The following is a 27,953-nucleotide window of genomic DNA, read 5'->3' as shown; positions in this document are numbered from 1 at the left end:
TCTTTAAGGATTTGAGTTGAGGACTGAGTTGAGTGATTAAAAAATGTTGGTGGCGGCGGGACCTGATTTTCTAAAAATCATTATTCAAAAAGAATTATTAAGCCTTCATTAAAATGGGTTCTCATCTTTATACAGATTATATATTCCTAAATGAAATAGGATATTTTGTTTTATTTGTGTTATCTATCTTAAGAAAAAAACATTTAATTCAACAACAACAATTCATGTGCGCCGAGAATAATACACGGAAATAAAACGTTCATCTGGTTTCAACTTTAGACTTTAGCTTTAGGTCAAACAGACGTTTGAACGTCGAAATCTGTGTTATGAAAAACACTCAAGTGATCATCGTGACGTCACAAGATCCGTTGAGGTACAACTGGGCCGTGTAGTCTCGTCAAAACGCTGAGTTGCAGTGACTAGAGGTGATCTTGTGATCTTACGAACAAAACAGATCAAAGGTAAATGAGCAGATCAACAAAATTGTTTTAGCGTTTTAGAAATTCATTTCATTAGTGGTTAACATTGATGCTCTTCACCGACAACCACTTGACATAGAAAGGACTCGTCTGCTTCATGGAAATGTTACATGAAGAAGACGATCTTTGAATCTTTCACTGGATTGATCTGTAGTGATCTGTTACTCTCTAAGTTTGATCGATTAGTGAAATACATACTTTTCTCGCTAAGTAAGATATATATGGCAATGCATATCATTCAGTCATTGCGCTTGCTGTGGGCCAGCCGGCTGGTTTACACTGCAAAGTCAAAGTTGTAGGAAAGCATGTTTAGTGATGGAAAGGAGATTTTTAGAAGGTATTTAACATTGGGAAGACATCTTAAGAGGCAGATAACGAAGTCAATTGTAAAGGGGGAGAGACTGAATGAAGGGGGGGGGGGGTTACAACCACTCCCCCCTTTCAGTTTTTAGAGGAGATATTGTTTAAAATGGTTTCAAATTTATTTTCAAGCATTTGAAGGGGTCTGACATTTGGTGTTTTTTTTTTATTTTATGTTTTAAGGTTCTCCGACCCTCATGTGCAGCCTCAAAATATTTTTTATCTTAAGAATGTTATTCGTAATTCAAACTTTACAAATGAAATGAAATACATTTTGGTGGTATCCATGCATTTTACAAAGTTATCGCAAATTTGCCCATGATAAATATAGTGGAATTGATATAAAATTTTTAACAGGTACTATATTCGTGCATCCGCCATCGGTGGCTCGAATTTTCTTTACCTATATGTGGTTACTGTTGATCTCTTGGACCCACTAATCCAAGCATTTCATTGAATAAATGATCGTAATATTAACACAAGAAGGCTAATTAAAATTTTCTCTGTTTAACAGTTAAAGGCAAATTTATCATGTTTATGGTACAAATAAAAAAATCCAGATACTAGAATAGAGTTATCCAACATGCATGGCAGAGGATCGGAGATTGTTAAAAGTATTGAAGATACTAGATAGCAAGATACAGTGTAACCTGGACTTAGGGAAAGAAAGTGAGAGAGAGAGAGAGAGAGAAGGAATGAATTATATCCATTTAGGGTGTCATATGCAACAGATACATCCTTCAACAAGTTTATTACAGAAATTATTACAGATTTATTTGTAATCAGTCAGGTGTGCTTACGGAGTTGTCACATTAGATATATATGAAATCAATAATTTCACGCGTCGTACAGTTTCATGTATCTGTAAATGTAATGCCCTTGTATGAACATATTAAATGTTATTTCATTTTGATGTTTTCTTGATCCTTCTAGTACTGCATGTACATAACATAATCTTGTATATTATGGGCATAAAAAAAAAAAGTTCATGTAATTTGTACCTATTACATGTAGATGAATATGCATACCTGTATTGTTTATTTAAACTTAGTGTATATTTGTTGACTGTCTGTCAGTGTGACTGACATGTCTACCAGTACAGTATCTGGTGAACGATATATAATGGACAGATATAAAGTGTTTTCTGAACAGTTAAGGTAAATAACACACCTGGAAAAAGTGATTCAAATGAACAGTTAATTATTTGATTATTAAAGTTATGATGATAAATAAATTGTACATATATCAAATAAGTGAAAAATTTGCAGTTTGGAAATACAAAATGAATATCTAAAAATTACAATTCAGTAAGTAACAACAAAAGCCACTGCAGGATTCGAACTAGAGATGTATGAATCACAAGCCCGATACTTTATCCACTCGACTAAGGAGTAAGTTATATGTTTGCCGTCGATAAAATCCTTTTAATATAACAAAATGTCGTTTCGATCAGAGGTCTACCATTTTGAGATGATGTGTTATTCCACCTTAGAGTTATGCATATAAATATTAAGCAGTATGTATTCACAAGGCTGATGCACAATTCTATAGGTCTTGTAGACCTGTTGATCCTTTTGGTGCTTGCTGGTGGCTTGCTAACTTAGACCATCACTTTAAATTAAGTTGATTGTTACCATTTATTAAAAAGTAGAAAGGAGGGTTTTTTGTTTGTTGTGTGATGTAAAAGGATGTCATACACAAAATGTAGTTTCTGTTAACTTATGTCAATTTTTAAAAAAAAAAATCAAACTTTAAACCTTTCTAATGGAACAATAACATTTTTTCTCTTTGGCTCAATATTATATATTACAAGTTCATTGATATTGATCCGTATGATTAAGAAAGAGGCACTAAAAAAGTTAATGAGAGTAAATTTATTCTGCTCTAATTTGAAAACTGCTTTGCTGGTTTAGTTTTTAAATAGTGTACATACCGGTACTTGTAATAAATGAATGCCTCGATCTTAAAAAGTAATTTATGTACATGTATTGTCAACTTTGTTTGAGACTTGAAAAGTCACCATAGGTTGACTGTAAATATTTGAAATTACGAAATACTTCATAAGATAAGCTAAATTTAAATACATATACTAGAATTGGTAAGTTTAATGCATGTAGTGGGATTTAAATCCCTGAAGGTTGATCGTTATATTTGAATAATTCCCCCATGGGGCACCCCTCTCAGGTGTAATGTGTTGGACTTTGGACCCTTACCTTTTAGTGCTGTGCTAAGTTAGTAAGTTTTGATCAGTTGGCATGCAGCTACAGCCAGTGTATACATAATCTCGTGCAGAGGACAACAATAACAAACTCACGTTCCTTTGATGCAGTGAAATTAATTAACTGTATGTATGAAATATTGATTATATAGTTATTTTAATTTTGTCTTTTATTAATTCCTACACTTTTATAGGTTTTTGATGGGTTGTTTTTTTTTTTAATGCAATATGAAAAATCAATTTGATAAAATTTCTTACAATGTTGAACTGATATTCAAATTTGCTAAAATTGACAAGTGCCAAAATTTAACAAAAAATTATAAGAGTCAATATGAATGAATACTTCTTGGAACCTAGGTTATCTGATGTTATACCACATTTATTATCTTAACTTTGCTACATGAAATTTATTCTGCTGTGTGACTTTAAAAGTTGATCTTTTGTATATTAAGTAACACTGCTGTATATTAAGTAGTACTGATTATTATAATTAGACAAAATATAGGTCAAATGATCATGTACTTGACTTGTTACCGTGTCATAAATGTTTACCATACAAAGCAGTCACGCTTAACAAAGCATGTCATGTTGATCAGCTGTTTATGTTTGACCTACTTATTGCCCGTCCCGTGGGGCCCCAGCTCTCCCAGCTGACTCTATCCAGGTGTAAACAAAGGGACTAAAAGTGTTTGCCTTGCTTTATTGGAGGTGTGTAATATTTTTGAAGTAAGAACAATTAAGAGAGTGGACCATGTATGACATTGGGTCTTGTGTTGTTTCATTTGTGGTTATTATTGACTTAAAATTCATTTCATTTAATGGGGCACATGCAGGCAATTTTAATACTTTTTTAAAGAATTTGAAAATACAAATGAAATACTGTTAGTGTAGCTAGAGGTAGGAGAGAGAATCTGTTCATCTATTATAATACAACATTTTTCTGACCAAATAATGGCAGTCCTAAACAATTAATTCATTTTAATTACATGCTTATAAATGATTTTAATTAGTACTTATTCTTAAAGCTGTATGGGTTACAGTATTTAAAAATTGTGGACTTTTTCTCTTGATTAATAGCTATTGCAGCCTGACTTAAACTTTTGATATCCTTAGCTAAATCTTGTAGTTACACGTATTTTAGGACCAAACTATGCTCAAAGTGGTAATAAATGATAAATGTGGAAGAGTAAACCATTTAGATAAAATCTTCTTGACTGCATGATTGCTGTTGGAAACTGTGTTGAAAAGCAGGAATGATTTCTCTGAGAGAGAGAGAATTTAAAACTTTTTTGATGTTTGAGAAAGGGGGCTGTTAGATTGATCAGGTTATTTAGGAAATAATGCACTGGAGGATGCATTAGTTCTGTTGAATTATGCTCACAGTTTGAATGCTTGAGATTGTCCTAGTATGGTTGAATGCATATGAATAAGTGCTCTGTTAATGACGTACATCCCGGATTTTCTAATTTTAGACATTTGTTGTAGGAGTTCATTTACCGCTACTCTATTTGGTTTACATGTTGCTATATACATTGATGTCGTAAGGAATGTATGGTTAGCCCCTTTAGTCTAAAACTTCATGACTTGGTCATTGTAAGTAAAGAAATGAGATGGATTGAGGTTTTCTCATGTTTACCAGTACTGGATGTCAAAAGATCAAATATTGGAAACTGTCTACATGATGATTGCATGCATAGTCAAAATATACCAGTAATTAGAATTTTCATTCATTAACTTGTGTGATTAATATTGTAGGATTTTCTGAGTCTTTCACGTTGAGTGCTTCATTGCATGCATAAATGTAAAACTAGTAGTTTATCAATTTGAAAATGTTTTAAATTTTCTTTCTCAGGAGGATGTACCGGTATGTAGACTGCCCTGTAGCTACTGGTCAGTCAGGCCCTCTGGCTACCGGTAGTTCCCATTGTAATATGTAATATACAAGGTTCACGTATATAGTGGTATTGACTGATACATTTATCGCACGTGTTGAATTAGTGTGCTCCTTTAATGTCTAATATTGGAAAACAAAGTGATGTTTAAACTTTGTAAACAGTAAGTTCTTGTCCTATACAATCTTATCTAAAATGTTTAAATTAACTAAATTATTGCAAAATCAGGTGATCTTGAAGATTTTGTAATGGCCTTGCTTAATTGTTTATTATACTGAGCAGTACACTGTTAATTGATTAGATGGAAAAAATATATTAACTTGTAATTAGCAAAAATATTCAATTTAAAAAAAAAAGAGTAGGATAATTATTTAAAAGAAAAAGTGCTCAGTGATTATATACCGGTACTTATGAAAGTTGAAATTAAGTGAACGTTGTGAGTCCTAGGAGTGTTGACAACAAACTATATATACAACTATATTTACAAGTGCTTTGAGGAGAAATACCTACTTTTATCCATGTGTAGTGATATGAAATTAAATATATACCTGCAATGCTGCATGGGTGAATACTGATGAACATTAAATGCTGATAGACATTATTCATTCGTTTGCAACCCACTGATGTGTCACATGCATTACCGACCTGTACCATACTTTAATATTATGACATCATGTGTATACATTACAGGTGTACATGACCAAAATTACCTATACATGTAATTATGTATTGAATTACAGGTGATAGTACCAGAGATCCCTTGCTGTCACTACTATGGCTGAAGCCCACTCGGCCGTGGCCTTCACCTTCTCGGTCACTCATGAGGGGGTCAACGTGGACGTCAACCATGAGGCCCTCAAGGCCGTCTTCAAGAGTGGTCTACGGTCCATCAAGAAGTCCATGGGGAGGATCAAGGTACTTTATTTATTTAAAAACCTGTGCGGGTAACATTCAGTGGTTGTCATGACCTTAATATTGATTAGTTTAAATCAGTAGACACTGTTATCACCAGCATTGTAAAATTACTCAAGTCAACACAGTTCTCAACCGAAAAACCGAAGACAAATGCTGGGCATAAATGAACTCAGAGAATTTGGGATGAAAGTTTGGGCCAGAAGAACATTTAGATCTTTTATGTTTGTGTTGTTTTATCCACAAATTAATGAAATAACCCCTCCAGTAATATCTTGAAAATTGTTATGTGCCATGCTAAAAAAAAATTTACATAAATATTTTTGAGTAGTCTGTGTTTAGCTTATTTATTTTCCCTGCATGGCCAAACATTTGAAATCCTAAACTGCTTAGCAGTATATGGCAGTTTGTTTAACCAGGAAGTTATTTTTTTGCACAATTAACCAGTTTTAAACACTCAGAGACACAATAGAGATGCAAAAACAAGTAGAGCAGCTGCAGATGTATAAATGTAGCATATAATGAAAAATATTAGGAAAAGTAAATCAAGTTAAAATCATTAAAAAAGAAACGTTCAAACAATTTCAATTTTTTAAAACCCCAAATTCACATTTCCCCCATCCCCACACCAATCACCATATAAATCCATTGGTATGGGGACTTGAGAGCCGTGATCCTAATGTGAGCTTTGTTTGATGTGTATTAAACAGAACCAGATGAAGAATGGTGTGTACCCTGCATCCCCCATGAGCTGGCTGTTTGTGCTGACATTCGTGCTGGCCTTCATCCTGGCTGGAGTGGACCCTTCTTTTGGGGTGATTGGCTGGATCAAGACCCACTTCCCCTGGTATGTACTCACTGGTACCAAAGTCAACGCAGGACTTGGGGGTTTTAAATCCATGGTTACTGGTACATGTATATTCATTAGCTTGACCTTCTATAAACTTTAACAACCAGACATATTTCCGCAGAGAGTCAGTATCAAACCTCGTAAGTCTTTTGTTCTGTCAATAACAAGAACATTCCCTTTGTAAATTTTTTGAAGAAAAAATTTCATCCAATGAAAAAAAGATGTTAGGGCTGCCATGTTGCTGTCTGTAAGTTGCTGCATGCTCACCATCTACAGACATAGAAGCAGGAATCATATTTTAGCCAATGACAGCACATCATTTTAATTAAGTCTCAGGCAAATCAAATAGACCAAGTCAGAATTCATTATGAGTGAAATGACAGCAATGCAACATTCTTTCTCATTGGAGTTTCTATTGCATACTTTGTAAAGATAAATGGTTGCCTGTCAGCAAATTTTCCTGCATTGATTTTTTTTGTCAGCTCAGATAATGTATAGTTACAAAGAAATTACTCTGGAAAACAAAATTATGTCTTAAGTAAATCAGTATCATTTATCTACCTGAATATACTGAATTGATGATCAATCAAAATTAATCTGAAAAGAGGAGGGGGGTAATTCATCTTCATTTGAATGTGCATATGTACTCTTGTATAAATTGAACATATAAGAAAAAGATGAGGTCCAAAGAAGGTTACATTCCATGAAGAGTTTTTATCTGTGGTATTCAGGTTGAGTAGTGCCTCTCCATTGGTGTCCTATTATGGGAGCTGCATCGTGTTTGCTACACTGGTCTGGCTGGCCAAGGCCTTTATCTGGAAGTACACCCTACGCCTGCTCCTCAACTATCACAGCTGGATGTACGAGAGTCGCGGACCGATGTCACTCAAAACCAAACTCTGGCTGGTGGGTTTCCCATCTGAATTGTACATGTATATGCATTTCTGGTCTGTTAGGAAATATTAGATAGACTCATCTAAAACTTCACAACAGAAAAACAAATTGTATGATCATTGTGAATTAATGTGTAGTGTATATGAAAAGTTTTACTGTTGAAAAAATTAAAAATGTACCTACATGTTTATTGTTTTGAACTCAACTCTAGCTGGTTCACTGATTGAAATTAGATTTTAATTAATGAGGGTCTTTTTATATGTGCTCAAAATTGTAAAACAAAATAAAGCTGTGGAAACTATGCAAATAGCATGTACAGAGGTTTGTTCAACAGAGCAACCATTTGCCAAAGATTTCTGTAAATATAATGTACATGTATACATCAATTAATGTTTAAACATATTTTTCTGTCAATGTTTTTCTTTTTTTCATCTATTTATAGGTAACTGTTAAACTGATGGGTGGTAGAAAACCCATGTTGATGAGTTACCAGTTCTCTCTGCCAAAGCTGTCTGTGCCAAGTATTCATGACACCATGAACAGGGTATGCATGCAGCATCTTCTTACTCAATCAGAATTCTTTAACTTGCTCTTTGATAAGCATTGTATTATTGATGAAGGACATTTGTTGGATTTCATATTCATGCATGTAAATCTTCTTTGTTTGGATTGTGATATTGACTTTATGAAATGAAAATAATTTTTCTGTAATCTGAAAAGATTAACATGCTTCAGAATGAATGAAGTTAATGCAGACTTGACCTCATTTTCAGTACCTGACCTCAGTCCAACCGTTATTGGACGAGGAGAAATATTCCAGAATGGAGAAGCTGGCTAGAGAGTTTGAGGATGGCATTGGCAAAAAACTGCAGCGTTACCTGGTGTTGAAGTCGTACTGGGCCACAAACTACGTGTCTGATTGGTGGGAGGACTACGTCTACCTCAGTGGCCGGTCTCCCCTCATGATCAACAGCAACTTCTATGCAGTGGTACGCTGTCCATATTAAGAATACAATTATAGACTAAGATAGAGTGCATAGGCATTCAAAAATTATCCATTAGCCCCTATTATATATATACTTCCAAACTTTAATTTTTGGGGTGAAATTTTTACATAATATGGTTGTAGTAATTTTTGTAGGAAACTTTAGTTTTTAAGGAAGTGCTAAAACAGCAACAACTTTTTAAAAAAAATTCAAAGAGGATCATGCAGAAAGAGTTTGGTTATTTTGCTCTGAATTCAAGGACAACTTTTTGTTGTAGCTTAGAGAAATTGAAGTCAAAATAACAACTTTTTTTTCTATAAAATAATTATCATGATCTTGAACAATTCAACATTTTTTTTGGTCAAATTGTTAGATTTGCTTAATTGTAATATTTTTATGATTCTACGTGACAGTTGGAAAAGCTTTTGTAAACAGAGTCAAAGTAATATACTACATATGTAAGTCTGCTGTTATGAGTTTGTGAAGTAAATGGCATGGAGTAAAAATGTTACTTTGTGTATTATAGAGAGTTTGTCATCTGTTTTGCAGGATGCTGTCTTCATCAACCCCACCTCCAGACAGGCGTCACGAGCAGCCAACATCATATACGCCATGTTGTTGTACAGGCGGGAGCTGGAGAGGGAGGAACTCAACCCAGTGAGTGCTTAAATAAAACTGCAAACAGTAACAGAGCAGTCAGCCTCATTATCATGCAGTATATAATTAAGAAAGTTTCTCATCTTGATTTTATCTGAAGCATTATTATACCCCCGCTCCGAAGGAGAGGGGGTATACTGTTTTACCCTTGTGTGTCTGTCTGTCTGTCCGTCTGTCCGTCCGTCTGTCCGTCTGTCTGTCTGTCTGTCCGTCCGTAACAAAAATTTCTGTCGCATTTATCTCAGCAACTATTTATCGCAGATGCTTGAAATTTTAACACAGTGTTTGTTAAGGCATGCCATATCGTGGGATATATTTTTGTACCAATCGGACGTCAACTTCCTGTTAAATGACGACTTTGCTTATTTTTTAACCAAAATTTTCAAACAAATTTTCGTCAAAGATTTCTCAGCAACTGTTTATTGCAGATGCTTGAAATTTTTACACAGTGTTTGTATAGGCATGCTTTATCGTGGGATGTATTTTTGTACCAATCAAATGTCAACTTCCTGTTAAATGACGACTTCGTTTATTTTTTGCTAAAATTTTCAAACAAATTTCCGTCAAAGAATTCTCAGCAGCTATTTATCGCAGATGCTTGAAATTTTAATACACTGTTTGTTTAGGCATGCCATATTGTGGGATATATTTTTGTATGAATCGGACGTCAACTTCCTGTTAAATGACGACTTTGCTTATTTTTTAACCAAAATTTTCAAACAAATTTTCGTCAAAGATTTCTCAGCAACTGTTTATTGCAGATGCTTGAAATTTTTACAGAGTGTTTGTTAAGGCATGCCATATCGTGGGATATATTTTTGTACCAATCGGACGTCAACTTCCTGTTAAATGACGACTTTGCTTATTTTTTAACCAAAATTTTCAAACAAATTTTCGTCAAAGATTTCTCAGCAACTGTTTATCGCAGATGCTTGAAATTTTTACACAGTATTTGTATAGGCATGCTATATCGTGGGATGTATTTTTGTACCAATCAAACGTCAACTTCCTGTTAAATGACGACTTCGTTTATTTTTAGCCAAAATTTTCAAACAAATTTTCGTCAAAGGTTTCTCAGCAGCTAGTTTTCGCAGATGCTTGAAATTTTAACACACTATTTGTTTTGGCATGCCATATCGTGGGATATATTTTTGTATCTATCAGACGTCAACATCCTGTTAAAAAATGACTTTGTTTATTTTTTGCCAAAATTTTCAAACAAATTTTCGTCAAAGATTTCTCAGCAGCTATTTATCGGAGATGCTTGAAATTTTTACACAGTGTTTGTTAAGGCATGCCATATTGTTGGATATATTTTTGTACCAATCGGACGTCATCTTCCTGTTAAATGAGTACTTTGTTTATTTTAGCCAAAATTTTCAAACAAATTTTCGTCAAAGATTTCTCAGCAGCTGTTTATCGCAGATGCTTGAAATTTTAACACACTATTTGTTTAGGCATGCCATATTGTTGGATATATTTCTGTACCAATCGGATGCCAGCTTTCTGTTAAATGTCGACTTTGCTTATTTTGCATATTCACATCAGAGCGGGGGTATCACTAGTGAGCATTGGCTCACAGATATCTTGTTTTGTAAAACAATGATATATGAGCAGGGTTGTCTCTAAAATTTGAAGTAGAAGGAAGAAATAAAAAAGTACCGGTACAAGGGGGTCTGGGGGTCTTGCTTATAGCTACATTGTGTTTGAAATGCAATAATAGCCAGGTAATTAAGGCATTATAGGTGAGAGAATTCCCGGGGTCTTGGAGACAACCCTGTATGAATGATGGGAAAAAGATGTGTAACTTCCTTACTATATAACTGAAATTAGTCTCTGAGATTGCCTCATTTATAATTTGCAATGTATAAGTGAGCTTCATGGTGGACTGCCTTAAAATTGAGATTGCCTTATTTGTTGACTCACATTGTACAGTGATTGTTTGAATTTGTAGATTTTATTGAACAAAACTGTACCACTGTGCTCAGCTCAATATGAACGTCAATTCCAAACCACGCGTGTTCCTGGACTCGAGAAAGGTAATGGCTTTCTTTACTTCTATATACTGTATACAGGGAAATTATCATTCCTGTTTTTTTAATTTAAGCCCCCTTCGCCCTTGCTGTCAGCAGGCAAATTTAAGACTGGGCGAATTCAAATGTTTCTAATTGTCTCTCTTTACACACAACTTTTCTGGGCAAATTTAAGATGGGGCGAAACTGTTTGCAATTGTAAAAGGGCGAAAATTACAAGGGGCAAAAATAATCCTGTATACAGAAATTAATATACACCTTTTATTTAGTATATTTTGAAACATAGTCTTTAAGTCCTATAAATGAAATATTTTAAATTGAATGAAGAACATGTAGTTGTAAACATTTAATTTCATGGAGGCCATTTTTTGTGGATTGTTCATGGGGATGTAATTTTGTGGATGCCTCTGTTTTCAGTTTCATTAAGAAAGATAACTTTGTTTATTAAGGTGTAAATTTGTGGGGGAGGGCTACTCACAAATACCACAAAAATTAACCCACCACAAATTCTAATGATTCTACAGTAATACCCACTTGTGACTTCTGCTTGGGAATCTTGTTATACATATAGTTTATTGCATGTGTACATGTATAACGTGTGTTTTTACACCAATACTTGTGTTGTGTTGTAGACAAGCTTGTACACTATAAGGACAGCAATCACATTGCGGTGTACCACAAAGGCAGATATTTCAAGGTGTACATCTACTTCAGAGGACAACTGTTGAAACCTGTGGAAATTGAAAAGTAAATTTACTTCATTGTCATTTTTACATTGTAACAACTTTGTTTTAAGAGTCATTTATAGGTTAGAGCAACTCATCAGCCAATATTCAGAAAGAAAATTACATGTAGTAGCTACCAATTCTATTGATTTAGTAATGACTGGGGTTTGGGGTTAATTGTGCTGTTGTGTATTTCAAATGCATTCATTAAATTCACAAATAGGATGATCAGATATGTCTGATCTATACGAAAAATGCTTGAGATTTGACCAAAAAAATTAAGTATGGTATGAGGTAGATTAGATTGTTAAGTCCAATCAATTTACATGTACATGTAACAAGCAGAATTCATTTGTTATTCAATGACTGCTCCTCCGTGTAGGACAATCCAGCAGATCTTAGACGATGACTCAGAGCCCGCCCCCGGGGAGGAGCATCTGGCTGCCCTGACCGCTGGGGACAGAGTTCCCTGGTACCACGCCAGAGAGGAGTACTTCAGGAAGGGCAAGAACAAGGCTTCCCTGGACGCTGTAGAAAAGGTCAGAACAGTCGGCCATCTTATTTTGGGGGTTTCATTATTTAGATAAAATAGAATTATTATAAGAAAGGGTAAAAATAAATATTGAAATACACCTTGATATACCATGTGCATTGATTCATGTCAGTAATGTGTTCATTTTTTGCCACAAATCAATAACCAACATGGACAATATTGGAAAAGTAGCACACACTTTGTCATACAAGCTTAATACATGTATATAGGGTTTTTTCTGAAATAGATTTGTACTACTGGAATCATTGATTTTCATGGGGGCCAATTTTCGTGGATGGTCTAAATTTTACAGGTTTGTGGGGATGTTATTTCGTGTATTCTCATATATCTACAAAGGAAATATGACTTTAATACCCTAATTTATCATTTCGTGGAGGATGTTATTTCGTGGATGATAGGTACCCATGAATTCCACGAAAATTCAGCCAACGCAAAATTTAATGATTCCACAGTACATGTATATTATTTCCAATTTGTTACTTTAAAATTGATTTTATTCTTTATTTCAGGCAGCCTTCTTTGTGGCCCTTGATGATGAACCCCAGAACTATGACAAAGTTAGTACACTAGCACATCAACTGTACATGAACTGTTGCTGCTAAACTTTGTATGAAAAAAGGATAAAACTTAATTTTTAATGTACTACATGTACATTTCTTGTAATTTTATCTCATAATTAAAATATATGTATTGAATGCAATTACATTTATTATTGGTAAGAAAAAAAAAGCAAAAATTGAATGAAATTATACAGAAATGTACACTGCTGTCTTTTTAGAATGATCCTTCTAAACTCAGCCAGTTTGGAAATGCCATGCTTCATGGGAAAGGATATGACCGATGGTTTGATAAATCCTTCACACTTGTTGTCACATCCAATGGCAGAGTGAGTGATGCCCCACTGAGATTGATTCAGTTCTATAAATTTCAGAGTCTTTTGATACTGGGGTTAATTTAAACTGTGCAGAAATGAGCATGTGGACTTGGTGTATGAGATGTGAGTTTTATAAACTTGTTGAATTATTTTTGGCAGGTTGGCTTCAACGCGGAACACTCATGGTAAGTTTGAAATTAAATTTCTGCAATTTAACAATTTTACATGTGTATGTTTAGAGAGGATGGAAACAAGATTAATGTTTACTTTATACATACATGTACTACATTGTATGTTAAAATATTTAAGCATTTTCAATAAATTAAAAAGTGTCATTTTTAAATAACGAACATACATGTATGTACATAATGTATTGCCTTTGGTTTCATCTTTTATGAACATAAACATGTTACCTGAAAGTATCAATGCCAGGGATCAAATGAAATGAATATGGAGAAATCTTTATTTTATCTCCATACTAAATTTTACAAGCATTAAATACTGGTAAAAGATTATAATTCGTTTTGATCTTTAAAAATAAATTCAGAAATGGGCTTCATTTATGTACAAAAAAAACGATGGTTTTGTGTATCATGCAGCAAAGTGAAATGTTGGAAATTAAGTTACATGAAATAACTCCTGAGTAGAATGAATCTTACAGAGTCCTTTTTAAATAACATTCAGAATGAAAATGCACTTTCAATAAGAACCATGATGGTCGTCTTTTTTATACAGTCATATACTTGTTACCATAAATGCAAAAAAAGGTACATTTCTTATTTATTTTGATCCCTGAAATTGATTGGCGAGCAAAAATTTAATATTGTATATGGTACAGACTTTCCTACCTTTAAGAATGTGTAATCATTTGATTAGTGAATGGAATTAATTGATATTCATGTACTTGAGGTGAACTTTTTGTTCAGTGAACAATTTATGCTACATTGTGATTTATTGAAATTTTTTTCCCAAAAGTCAGATATGCATAATTAAAAAAAAAAAGAAGAAGAACTTTTGGTTTATAATGATTGTAAATGCAGTACATAAAATGTAGTTGACAGGAATTTCATCTCATCATTGTTTTGACATAATAATTTTGATTTGATGCCCCCACCTTAAGATAAGACCTAAAGTGATTTAAAAAAAATCTGAATAGTACACTTAAAAACTTGCAAATCTTGGCAATCAAAGGCAAATAACGAAGTGGTTTTTGATGCTTTAAAGAGATGCTTTTGGAAATCTTTCTTCTCTTTTTTGTTCAATGTCATAGTACCAACGTGTATCAAAGCTATACAATATTGACAGGCAATATTTGCTCTGTCAGTTTAGAGTAGGAAATGATTTTAGGTGGGGGTTTTATAATTGCTATTAGTTTATTGGTCTTTAATCTTTGCAACTTGAGTGAAAAGATAAATTAAGGTGGAATAACACATCGTCACAAAATGGCTGACCTCTGATCAAAACGATATTTCATTATATTAAAAAGATTTTATCGACGACTAAATGTAACTTACTTCATAGCTGAGTGGTTAAAGTGTTGGGCTTGTAATCCGTACATTCCGAGTTCAAATCCATTGGGGGCTTTTGTTGTTACTTACTGCATTGAATTTTTTAGATATTCATTTTTTATCCCCGAACTGCAAATTTTTTGCTTATTTGACATTTGTAGAGTTTATTTATCATAATATTTTTCATAATCAAATAATTTTCTGTTAATTCGAGTGACTTTTACCAGGTGTGTTATTCCACCTTAAGCTGTTTGAATGATATGAAAAATGTTTTCATACTGATAATTTTGTTTTTCCATTACTTCATGTTGTGAACCTTTGTGTGTTTGACAAGACTATATTGATTTCTGCTTTCTGACACTGTTAATTTCTGATATTTATCTAATAATCTGTGTGATGCATAGACAGTTATATGCCCATGAAAAAACTTGGCCTAAAAAAATATATCTTTGAGTTTCACAGTGAACCCTTAAGCTAATTAAGCATATTTTGTATACATTTTATTAAATTGAACTTTAATTAATTTCCATTAAATGTATCAAGTGAATACATTCAATATAGAAAACTGACCATTTAAAATATATTAAGTTTCCAGTATTTGTTTATCAAATTAAAATATAATTATTCAAAATAATATGCAGATCGATGCAGCAGAAAATTACAGTAAATAGATTTTATATAAATATTGACTGCATGAGGGTGACATTTTTTAAAACGTTTTATATTTTAATGAAATTTAGTAATTTCTAAATGCATTTGAATTTTTTTTTTTGAAAATTGCATGTGCAATGGGTTGTTCAGATCTTAAAAAAAAAAAAAAAATTTTAAAAATGAGATTTTGATTAAAATAATTAGATATAACTTAAGGGTATGAATTGGTTTTATCGATAATGGTGTATAGGGTTTTTTTAATGTTTTCTTGAATTAAATTTTAGTTCAAAAATTAAATTAACGAAAAATAGTTTGTTTAAAAATAAATGATACAAATTACAATAAAAAAAAAAAAAAAGGGCATGTTACAACAAACTGATTTTCCAAAAAAAAAAGAAAAAAATCAAAAGTAATACATATATTTATTTTATCCTATTTACTATTAGTTAAATGTTTTTGGACTATTTACAAAAATTAACAACTTTCCTACATTTCATACTAATATCTTTCATTTTAGAAAAATTAGAAAAAGAGAAGAAAAAGTACATTGTATATATGTAAAAAGTAATTCTCAGATCAATCTGCTAAGAGTAATTTGAATATTGAATAAATGATCGATGATTTTGATCCAATGGTTAATGTGTTTGTATACACAGGGCTGATGCCCCTATCATGGCCCATCTTTGGGAGTACAGCATGTTCGAGGACTTTTTCGTACAAGGGTATGGCCAGGAATCGTGTATCGTACGGCCTTGTCAGCTGCTACTGCTGGGCTCATACGCGGTCTCCTTGTTATGTTCTAATAACAATTAACAATATTTTCAGTTTTGGACAAAGTATATTTCTGTAATATAATCTTATATATAATCTTACATAATATAATTTGTCCTGAAATCAAATTTCTTTAAAAAAAAATTAATAAAAACTTTAAAAATTTTTTGGCAATGTTATATGAATGAATACATAATCATTAATACAATATTAATGATGATTTATTATTTTTTTTTAAAAATTATTTATGAAAAGTACTAACTGATATTTTTTACACAGACACAAAAAAGTGCAAATATTATTTTCTATCAGGTTACAGAAATATTCTTATCTCCCTTTTACTTACAGTAATATTATTTTTTGTATTGTGGGTATCGTATTAGTTTGCTTCTTGTATTTAGTTAATTTTTTGTTTGCCTACTTTAACATAGGATGGCATTTTGACATATGAGTGTTTACTATAAAATAAAGCCTTAACGAGAGCTAGTTATCTGTAGTGAAGCTCTTTTTTTTTTTAAATTTTGTTGCATCAGAATGCCATCTGCCATGGTTTTATTATTAGCATGTGATTCAGTATTCCCTCTGTTGTATGGCTAACACTAACATCTCCTTGTTTCATCTCTCCAACACAAAATCATGACCCTCGGCTGTCAGTATGCAATGGAATGGGCCATATTTCTAAACAGTACTTACATGCATTGAAACCTAAACATCCAAAATTGGAGGGAAAAAAAAGAACGATTTCTCAGTCAATAAATTTTCAAATGCATGTAGTTATGATAAAAGGTGTATGTCCTATTCTTTTTTATTGTGTCAGTTTCATTACACTAGCAATGGTGGGCTTGCTTAATGAATGAGAGCCCATCATCTGCAATGCATGCAGTACTTGGAGTTTTTTTTCTGTACACTTGTTATAATCATCATCGTCATATGTGAACAGGGCGGACGCACCCATAATGGGACATTTGTGGGAAGTGGCAACGGCAGATGATCGTACCATTGGGTAATGTCTTTTGACCCCACCCCCCTCTCTTCTCTTAAAGCCTCACTATCATAGCGTAGGTGACAGCTAGGGGTGCAAGAAGGTGGGTATGGATCAAGAAATTTTTTTTTTTAATTTAAGTCCTGAGCTTTTTCATGTAGATATGGTGGGTTAATTTTATTATTTTTTTTTTTTGCCTATTGAACCAGAAATGGAAAATGAGCTTAAAGGTGCATAAACCAGTATTAACCAAACTTTCCTGACTCAATATGAATATATGAATTGTGTTTTGTAATGAGTCCTTCTAATACAGTGACAACATCAGCAAGAGCATTCATTTAATTACGTTTTTCATTCAGAACTCCTAAAATATGCAAGCAATATAATAATTTAAAATTTTTTTCAAAGTTCTTTTAAATGATGGTGCAATCATGAAAATAAATACATGTAGTATGATTTCTGTCAAAAGATATATTCAAATCTAACAGTACATAGAATTAGGTTCTGCATGCATGATCTTAGGGAACTGTGGGTTGTAAGACTGTAGTTATAAATTATCTAGAGAATTATTATGACTTGTTCAGATTATGTATGAAGTAGCTACCATTTACTTCGCACCTTGAAGCTCTAATGAAGTTTTCCATTAATTAGCTTCACAATTATCCGGCGCTCAAAACATTGGGTTTTCATATATCACCTCTGTTCAATAATGTTTTCCTAAATCTTGTTATTGTTTTCATATATGTTATAGTTTCCTTGTATAGAGCAACAGTAGTTTGCATTCAAGTTGTTATTAAAATGAAAGAACAGAGAAGATGCATAAAGTTTATCTAAATTTAAAGTAAAATTATTTTCATTTAAAGATTTAATATGTTGATTTTTTTTTTAAATTTTTGAACCTTTATTCACATTCTAAACACAATGAAAGGAATTTACTGTTACTTTCTTTTTGAATACTACTTTTTTATACAACAAACATATTTTGAATGCTGAATGTTTTACATTGTAGATACACAAAGGAGGGATTCTGCAAAGGGGAGATAACTACTCCTCCACCCAACCCCATCAGGCTGGAGTGGGATCTACCTAAACCTGTAAGTGTTTGGATTGCTACACATGTTGCTGAGGGTGAAAGAATTTGTAGTTAAATCATGTTGGCATAACATGACACTGGAGATTTCAATATTGAAATGTAGGCAAGGAAGATAGAAAAGATTTATCATACTTTATTATCAGCTATTTCAAGGGAAATGAAACAATACTGTTGATTCCTAATTGAATAAAATGGCAGGAAGCAGCCTTAGCGAATCTAAAATCTTGCTTTTATTTTTCATGCAGTTTTGAACTATATAAAATTATTTTCTCGTGATTTGATACAAAAGAGCGGAATCACTGTATTAATTACTCACATAAAAAAAAAATGTACGGTATGTCACATATTTGAAGAACAATGATGATAAGGATTCAATTTCTTTTGTACTTTAGTTGAGCTGTGAAATTAATGGTATATTGGCTTTCTTTTAGTGTCTACAGGTGATTGAGAACAGCCTGGAGGCGGCCAAGCAGCTGATAGCGGACGTAGACCTGCAGCTACTGGTCCACAATCAGTACGGCAAGGGCTTCATGAAGGTCTGCCGCGTCAGTCCCGACGCCTACATACAGCTGGCCCTACAGCTAGCCTACTACAGGGTATGTGTTTATTGATAGAAAAATTACAAACTTTAAAACACAAGTATAATGGACTACTTAAGGGCAGGTGTTCATATGTTATCTACAATATATATAGAGCAGTTACACATACTTGCATTCTAAGATTTTGTTACTGTAATAAAAGAGAATGCTTTGTTCAGTGGGGATTTTTTCTTTCTTTGGGGTGGGGGGGGGAATGGTTTTCTTACAAAGGGAAAATAAACCAGAGGAAGAATTTTTAAGATACCTTAAACAACGTAAACAAAAGTGATGTTAAGATTTTGAGCATTGGCATTGGGTTAAGTACACGTACATTATATTTGATTTAACCTCTGCAGATGCACAAGAAGTTCTGCCTGACGTACGAATCCTCCATGACACGTCTGTTCAGAGAAGGTAGAACAGAGACAGTCCGGTCCTGTACCCCCGACTCGTGTGACTTTGTCAAGGCCATGGACAATCCAGAGAAAAAGGTATGCCGAATCAAAGTATTGACTCCACTCTAGCATCTTTTTAAAAGTTACATGACTATGTATTTCAGCCAATTCAATGCGTTTATATCGATTAGTATCTTATAAGTGTATCTAGAAATATTTATCACATATTTTGTTTTCAAATAAACAAAAATAAATTCTTAAGAATCTATAGAACTTGCAAGTACATGATGCATTTTTTTTTTCAATCCAAAAAACCCCCACATTTTAGATATATGTTCTAGACAATTTAGAAATAAAACTATGAATGCCTTAATAATCAACAGAGAGAAGAGTGCATTGGTCTGATGAAGAAAGCTGCTGACGTCCATCAAATAAACTGCCGCAACGCTATGACTGGGAAAGGCATCGACCGCCATCTTTTCTGTCTCTACGTGGTGTCCAAGTATCTCGAGGTCGACTCACCATTTTTATCCGAAGTCCTTAGTGAGCCATGGAGACTCTCAACCAGTCAGGTATTGGAAAGTGCACAGATAGAAAAAATGCATAGTCTTGTGTCAGAACATTTTACATGTATTGAAATTTTGTATGTATTTTCTTTGATTGACTCATTTGTAGAACTTTTCCTGAAAGCATGGAGAAAATATGAGTGTTTTTAAGGGTTTAATGGCAAATCTACTTGCAAAGAAGCCAATTTTTTCAAAGAGGATGAACATTACTGTAGATTCCTAATTAAACGCGAGGAATTAATATCCGTGTAAAATCGCGAGAAGCACCCTCCGCAGATTTTAAAAAATTGCAATTATTATCTGAGAGTTGAGAACCAAAAGAGAAAGAGAAAAAATGTCCATGTTCGTGATTTTATATTCCGACGATTTGATACAAACTGGCGGGATCGTGGAATTAAGTACTCGCATAATATAAGGAATGTACAGTATATTAGAAACAAATGATAAAACATGAAATGTTTCATAAAATTTTCCTTATTTGACAGACTCCTCATCAACAGACCAACAAGTTAGACTTGGCCAAGCACCCTGAGCACATATCAGCGGGGGGTGGGTTTGGACCAGTAGCGGATGACGGTTACGGAGTGTCTTACATCATCGCTGGAGAGGACTGTGTGTTCTTCCATATCTCCTGTAAAAACTCCTGCCCAACCACTGTAAGTCTCCTTGACCTTGCATATATAAGGGAGGGGGTGTGGGTGTGAATGTAGTCAATATAAAGTATCACTTGTTCTATATGACCAAACTAGATGTAAACTATAAGGAAATATGATATACTAAAACCAAATTCAGTAAAAATAGATATTTTCGGTGATTTTTAAAGACAGAAATACAGCCTATGTGTTAGATGGTTTCCCCTGCCAAAAATAAGCAATTTTTTCTGAATTAGAACATTGTTTTCCCTAATAAAAATCAAGATAATTATTTCTTTTCAAGAATCCTGAATTGTTTGGCATATCATCCTCCTCTTAGTCCTGGCAAATCTTAGTTAAACTTCAGCTCAAAGTACATGAATATAGTGTAGCTTTCTTTGTGATAGCAAAACTAGATATAAAGTGTTTTTTCCCAATTTGTCACTGATTTACGAAAAGCAAAGAAATTCGCTTACTGTGGAATTATAATTTTTGTGGGGGCGAATTTTTGTGGATTGCCTAAATTTTACAGGTTTGTGGGAACGTATTTTTGTGTATTCGCTTAAACCTATAAAAGAAATATGACATTATTACCCTTATTTATTAATTCGTGGAGGGTGTTAATTCGTGGATGAGAGGTACCCACGAATTCCACGAAAATTGAGCCACCACGAAATCTAATGATTCCACAGTATTGAAAGGAAATGCTACAGATGTTGCATTTGATACAGTATTGTTTACTGGTACAGGTAATGCAGATTTGAACTTTGTCAAATCAAATTTTTGACACTTGATGAATGAAATAATCTCTGAAATTATCCTAGTATAAAATGGACTGAATTGATGTATTTCAGAGTTCATCAAAGATGGTAGATTCCATAGTCAAGGCATTGGCAGACATAAAGACCATGTTTGAACAACATTAATGCCGGTGACGATTAGTGATACAGAACTGTGTGGAATCTTTATTTATTTTGATTTATTTGAGGATCCTTTTTCTTCATCTAGACTGTGTTCATCAATATACTATGTCCGACCATTATTTTCCCGAAAAACAAAAAAGCCTAGCTACGATCAGTAACTTGATATCATGTATTTGTTATCTGTATTTACCAGGAGAAGTACATGTATTTTGTACTCAGGATTTGTACAAATTTATGATACAGGGAATTCATAAAATGACATTTTACTTATTTTTTTTTTCAAAATGGCACTGGCATTTTTTTTTCTTGGTACTATTGAAGTCCATGTTTTTAAATGAGACATGTTTTAATTATTTTAATAAATCAGAAAAAAGTAAAAATGTGTAAAACGGTAAAAAAGGGATGTAAAGATAAATTCATCTGTATGTACATTATATTTTGCATTTTGAAAACGGCATTCATATGTTAATGATTTCATCTATATACCGATAAAAATATCACTTTTCATAATTCAGGTATAACTGTATGTTTACATTTGTGGCCATGCGTACTGTTGCCTATGATATACATTGTACTTTGTTTTATGTTATTTTAATGTGTTATAGACCACAGTGTATGGAGGCATTGCCAGGTATTCTAATGAGCTATTGGAGCAGAAAATGATATTCTTTAAAACCTAACATGTTAGAATGTTTTCTTCAGGAGTTTTTTTTTTTCTTTTTTGTGTTTTTTTTTTTTTTCAGTTCATTCAAGTTCAGTAATTTTTTTTTTCTTCAGTTCTCTTGATTGAACTGATTTTTCATAGAATATTTTGTAGTTTTACTGAAGTCAGCACAATCAATGCAACTCTAATAGTTTTAATGGTCCATTTGTCTTTATTCACAAGCAAAATGAACAATGATTGGTGTGGTCTTTGTTGAGTTTCATGTAGATATTAAATGTTGGAATCAAGACTCTTATTAGTTTTAAAATATGTAATTCCAAAATGAAATTTTTTTTTAAATAAACATTTTTTAGTGCATGCTTTTCCTCAAAAATTTTTAAATTATATTTTGTATATATACTGTGATGATTTTAAACCCTCACATACCGGTATGTTTGTTTCACTTTCTGTTTTCCCTCAATTCACACAACACTAAAATGTTGTGTACAATTTGTCCTTCGATGGCAAAAGTTTGCAATTATCAATGCAGATTTTTTTTTTGTTTCATTATTATTAGATTATTTTTTTGTTTTTATTTTCTTTTGGTTATGAATGATGAACATGTGTACTTGGCTTCTCACAAGAACAGTGATAGGTCATGTTTACACATGTATAGACTTCGAAACTCTTTCCTGGTGACCCTCCGAAAGTTAATACTAAACGTCTGTCTCTATTATAAAGTGCAATGCCCCAAAGAAATTTTGGAAAAAAATAAAGCCAGTGAGAATACTGTAAACATATCATATTTGACATGTACAATATTTAGTGGAAATTAATTTTTCAACAAGTTGGTGTGGATTTGAATGAGTGTATTTCTGGATGCACCAATTTATTTATATCCATTTCATTTAGCCACGTACATGTACTTGATTTGATAACCCGCTTTCTGTCAAAAACACCAAATAGAATACACAGCTAAATGTAATATGTTTTACAGTATACAGAAGTGTGATATAGATTTATAGTTAATGTGTAATTAGTATCGCAGTTTATATCAATTTAGAAGTGACCAACACAATTTTTATCAAACATAGATATTTGTGATATTATTTGTATTAATGTGTGATAACCATTGTTTTCTCCACAATTAATATTGAATATGTATCTGATTTTTTTTGCTAATGTTAGGGACCTTATGTTTTTAGTTTTAGACATTTTTTTAACAGCATTGTTGAAATGTGTGCCATTTTTCATGTCCACTCTCACTTCGAAAGATTGTAACGTTTTAAATATTTCTTATTTTCCCTTCCTGTACTATAGTATATTTTTTTAAGAACTTGAGATCTAAAACATTTGACAAATATTGATAATCTAGAACTTTTTAATTTGCTGTGTATATTGACTAAAAATTAATTGTCGCTGATGAGATGTAAATATCGCACAAAATGTGTACAACAGAAAAAAAATACATTTTTTGATTCAATTCCTACAATAAATTGTAAATGAGGTCATTTTGAAAAGATGTTTTAATTCAACTATAATTCTGTCAAACTTGTGAACAATAATTCTTTTGGGGGTTTTGTTGAAATATTAGTACTTTATGAGCCGTCATATTTTTCTGGAAGGGGTGGGTGGGGTTAAAAGAAATCTCATTTTCCTCTACACCTGTTGAATTCTATGTACAGTTGATAAGCTTTTGCTCCATGTGTGTATCATTACATTAACAGAAGCTGGTGATTTTAACAAGATGTTGATTAGATAGACATTTTAAAATGCAATTCATTTAACTTTGCATTTCATTTTCCTTTTGTGTTGCATTATGTAATATGTTGAAACTGCTTTCTGTATATTACGTTGATGTTTGAAAACAATAGATAAATTTGCTCTATAAAAGTTTCAGCATGCTTTATTTTATTTCTAAAAATTATGTTACAAATGAAAAAGCAAATGAAAATGCTTTTCAAAGAGTCAGATTTGTGTTTCTTAAGAAAAAAAAATCAGGCCTTTGGTTCATGTGATTCCTCGTGGGGTGCCAAAAGTTTGACCCCCGATGGACCCACTCCCCAGATTTCTGTTGCGTATTCCGTTATGGTACGGTCGCTGGAGAATTTACCGGAAGCTGCGATATTGCGCAGACACATACGCGCCCATTCCATGGGATTCTGGTACAGCTCACTGACTCGGCGCTGACATTCTATATACGAACTGTAATCTTTCAGCAAACAGTATCTGAAGTCGAGAACAGGAGTTATCAAAGATAGATACATCTAATAAGCCTATTACCACGATTACACACGGACTGCTCACATAAATAACTCGCGTTCGATTATTTCTCGTATCATATTGCATTTGCTACATGTATCTTGTCGCGATTACATTCAAATTTACTAGTATATGAAAAATGTTACTCTCGGATCACGCATAGCAAATTAACTATCATCAAATGTAGTTGGAAATCGGACATGAATTGCATCTGCGTACACTCTTATGAATTAAATTAATTGCAATTTAAAAAAAAAAAAAGGTTTGGGGGTATGCAAACGCATGCTGACTGTAACTAATCAAGACTTCACTAACCTGTCATTGTGCATCAATGTATTAAAGATATCCCGGAATAGCGTAGGATCCTCCGGAGAGAAGAAGCCGCTATTAATTTGGTCGATCGCTTCCCTAAGGTTGGCATTTTCCTCATAAAACTTCCTGGGGTAGTAGCCGTCTTGCCAGAGTTTCTCCACCTCCTCAACAGTCATTCCAAACAAGAAAAAATTGTCCGCACCAACCTCTTCCCGCATTTCTACGTTAGCACCATCTAGTGTCCCAATAGTAAGAGCTCCGTTCAACATGAACTTCATATTTCCGGTTCCGGACGCCTCAGTTCCGGCCAGCGAGATCTGCTCGCTAAGGTCAGCTGCTGGAACAATCTTCTCGGCCAGGCTAACTCTGTAGTTCTCCAGGAAGACAACCTTCAATTTATCCCCAACGTCAGGATCGTTGTTGACGATATTTGCAATGCTGTTGACCAGCTTGATGATGAGCTTAGCCATGTAATAACCAGGGGCGGCTTTTCCTCCTATCATCACGGTACGAGGAACAAAGTTGTTCGGGTTGTTTTTCTTGATCTCATTGTACATAGTAATGATATGGAGACAGTTCAACAGTTGTCGTTTGTATTCGTGAATTCGCTTGACTTGCACGTCAAACATGGAAGCGGGGTTGACGGAAACCTTGAATTCCTTTTCGATATAGCAGGCCAACTTTTGTTTGTTCTCCTGTTTGACCCGGATCAAGCTTCTTAGAAAAGCTTCATCCGAGGTCAACGGTTCAAGGTTTCTTAAAAAATCTAGGTGTGTGACCCAATGTCCCTGAATCCTCTCTGTTATAAGAGCAGCTAAACTTGGATTACACATCAACAGCCATCGACGCGGGGTAATTCCATTAGTCTTGTTTTGGAATCTTTCGGGATACATCTCGTAGAAATCTTTGAAGGTGCTGGTCTTTAGTATTTCTGAATGTATTTTTGCTACACCGTTCACAGCGTGAGATCCTACAATGCACAGATGGGCCATGTTGATGGATTTTTCATTACCCTCTTCAACCATGGACATCCTTCTTTTTCGATCCATGTCTCCAGGCCATTTCTTTTCCACGTCGTTCAAGAAGATATGATTGATCATAAAAATGATTTGAAGATGCCTAGGAAGAAGCTTCTCCAACAATGAAACCGGCCACCTCTCAAGAGCCTCTGGAAGAACAGTGTGATTGGTATAGGCACAAGTATCAATCACTATCTTCCATGCCTCTTCCCAAACAAGCCCTTCATCATCCACTAGGATCCTCATCAACTCTGGTATTGCTAGTGCAGGGTGAGTGTCATTCAACTGAATAGCAGCCTTATCAGAAAAGGCGGTAAAAGACACCCTCTGGTAATCAAAGTTCTTCCCGCCTTTGTATCTTCTGATGATGTCCTGGAGAGATGCCGATACCAAGAAATACTCTTGTTTTAGCCTCAACTCACGGCCCTCAAACATAGAATCGTTGGGATACAAAACTCGTGTGATGTTTTCCGCCAGGTATCTGTCGTGTACAGCTTGGAGATAGGAACCGTTGTTAAAGAATTTCAGGTTGAAGCTATTTGGGGCTTTCGCCGACCACAGCCTCATGATATTGATGGTGTTGTTACCATATCCCGGTATCGGCGTATCATAAGGCAAAGCACAGACGGTCTGATAGTCCACCCACTTCACGCCGTTCTCATTCTGTTCAATTCTCCCGTAAAATTGGACATGTAAAACGTACTCGGGACGAGGCTGTTCCCAGGGGTTTCCATAGCGCAGCCATTCGTCCGGTTCTTCCACCTGCCAACCCCCGCGGACTCTCTGTTCAAAAATCCCGTAGTCGTACCTTATACCATAACCGTACGCCGGCATACCCAGAGTGGCCATGGAATCCAGAAAGCACGCTGCTAGTCTCCCCAGCCCTCCGTTGCCCAACCCCGCGTCTTCCTCCATGCTTTCTAACTCTTCCATATCTAGCCCAAGCTGGTACATGGCCTCCTCACATTCGTTGTTTATCCCTATGTTCACCATTGTGTTGGTCAATGCCCTACCCATGTAGAACTCCATAGACAGGTAGTAGATTTTCTTGGAGTCCGTTTTATGGTAGTGTTGATGGGTGCGGATCCATCGCCCGCACACCTGGTCCTTGACAGTGTGAGCAAGGGCAAAGAAGTAATCCCGCATCGTCGCATTCTGGCGATCTTTGACCAGCGTGAAGTGAAGATGTTTGTTGAAGTTGTTCTTGATGTTATTCACGCACTCTAATGGAGCGATACCTCGGATGCTGATCTGTCTCTGTTTTATCTGAATTTCCTCGTCGTTAGTTGCCATCTTTTTAAACGTGTAGCTTATCAAAATTATATCAGACTAAGTAAGTACTACAAACTCAAGAGACGCATTGGGAATGCATGTGTACATGTATCCAATAGACGGAGTAGCGATGACGTCACAATCGACTTTGAAAGTATTGTGACGTCACATCCACGATATTAACGTATTTCTCTCTCTCTCTCTCTCTCTCTCTCTCTCTCTCTCTCTCTCTCTCTCTCTCTCTCTCTCTAACAATTAAGACGAGTAAGAAGTTTGTTACCATTGCGACATTTTGTAAAACAATAGAGTTATCTTTAAATAGACGTCTAAGAATTTCGTCTTGTGTTGGTATAAGTACATTAGTGGACAGGGCTCATGTTAATGATGTAAGAGTTTACATGAACATGTAATTCGAATGTGAGTATGACGTTCCACCTCGTATATTTAAAAGTTAATTTTCATATACCTTTTATTTGATTAATAGTACATGTCCTCGACACTTTAAAATAAACTTGCTCTAAGTCGGACGATTTTATTAGGACATAATAACAGTGTACAAACGCTGATATCTGATACTCCGTCGGTTTTGTGAATTTTGAAGGGAAAATCAGAAACAAAAACATATCCCATTTCATACTATCTAATGCATATAAACATATGTAATAAACACTTTTTTTTTAAATTTAAAGATGTTCCAGTTATGTTGGCTTTTTCTAGGAAGTTTGATATATTTTCATTTATTGTTTTTGTTGACAGTTCTATGCATAAATAAATATGTCACAAATCTTATCTGCCCCATACACAGCCGTTAAAGATGAATGGTGGCGCAGAGGGGGGTTTTCGGTTGATGAAACTGTAATGGATTCTCTAGCATTCTGATTTGTTTGCTTTCGTGATCCAAAATTAATAATTC

At 34.1% G+C, this 27,953-nt stretch overlaps 2 protein-coding genes across 4 annotated transcripts; one reads left to right on the top strand and one right to left on the bottom strand.

The window, feature by feature from the left end:
* Window positions 1-349: 349 nt before the first annotated feature.
* LOC128184324 (carnitine O-palmitoyltransferase 1, liver isoform-like) lies at window positions 350-24,074 on the top strand. Of its 3 annotated transcripts, none has more exons than XM_052853763.1 (20): window positions 350-461; window positions 5,690-5,864; window positions 6,572-6,708; window positions 7,443-7,617; window positions 8,048-8,149; window positions 8,379-8,594; window positions 9,141-9,248; window positions 11,203-11,287; window positions 11,914-12,028; window positions 12,389-12,545; window positions 13,069-13,116; window positions 13,338-13,445; window positions 13,593-13,618; window positions 16,249-16,314; window positions 18,355-18,439; window positions 18,870-19,034; window positions 19,373-19,507; window positions 19,795-19,983; window positions 20,463-20,633; window positions 21,464-24,074. In XM_052853763.1, exons 2-20 carry the CDS (start codon window positions 5,724-5,726, stop codon window positions 21,533-21,535), a joined length of 2,301 nt encoding a protein of 766 aa, XP_052709723.1. In that variant the 5' UTR covers window positions 350-461; window positions 5,690-5,723; the 3' UTR covers window positions 21,536-24,074. The 3 variants fall into 3 exon arrangements, with proteins under 3 accessions (XP_052709723.1, XP_052709724.1, XP_052709722.1); XM_052853764.1 differs by lacking the exons at window positions 350-461; window positions 16,249-16,314 and adding exons at window positions 2,831-3,183; window positions 17,304-17,366; XM_052853762.1 differs by lacking the exon at window positions 350-461 and adding an exon at window positions 2,831-3,183.
* On the bottom strand, window positions 22,225-27,153 carry LOC128184323 (glycogen phosphorylase, muscle form-like). The gene is made up of 2 exons (XM_052853761.1): window positions 24,753-27,153; window positions 22,225-24,404 (listed from the first exon to the last, which is right to left on the bottom strand). Exons 1-2 carry the CDS (start codon window positions 27,059-27,061, stop codon window positions 24,173-24,175), a joined length of 2,541 nt encoding a protein of 846 aa, XP_052709721.1. The 5' UTR covers window positions 27,062-27,153; the 3' UTR covers window positions 22,225-24,172.
* Between the last annotated feature and the right edge of the window lie 800 nt (window positions 27,154-27,953).

Source organism: Crassostrea angulata, chromosome 5, assembly GCF_025612915.1.
Source record: "Crassostrea angulata isolate pt1a10 chromosome 5, ASM2561291v2, whole genome shotgun sequence".
Taxonomy (NCBI): Eukaryota; Metazoa; Mollusca; class Bivalvia; order Ostreida; family Ostreidae; genus Magallana; species Magallana angulata.
The sequence above is the reverse complement of the archived record's forward strand: the minus strand, read 5'-3'. Positions and strand labels throughout refer to the sequence as shown.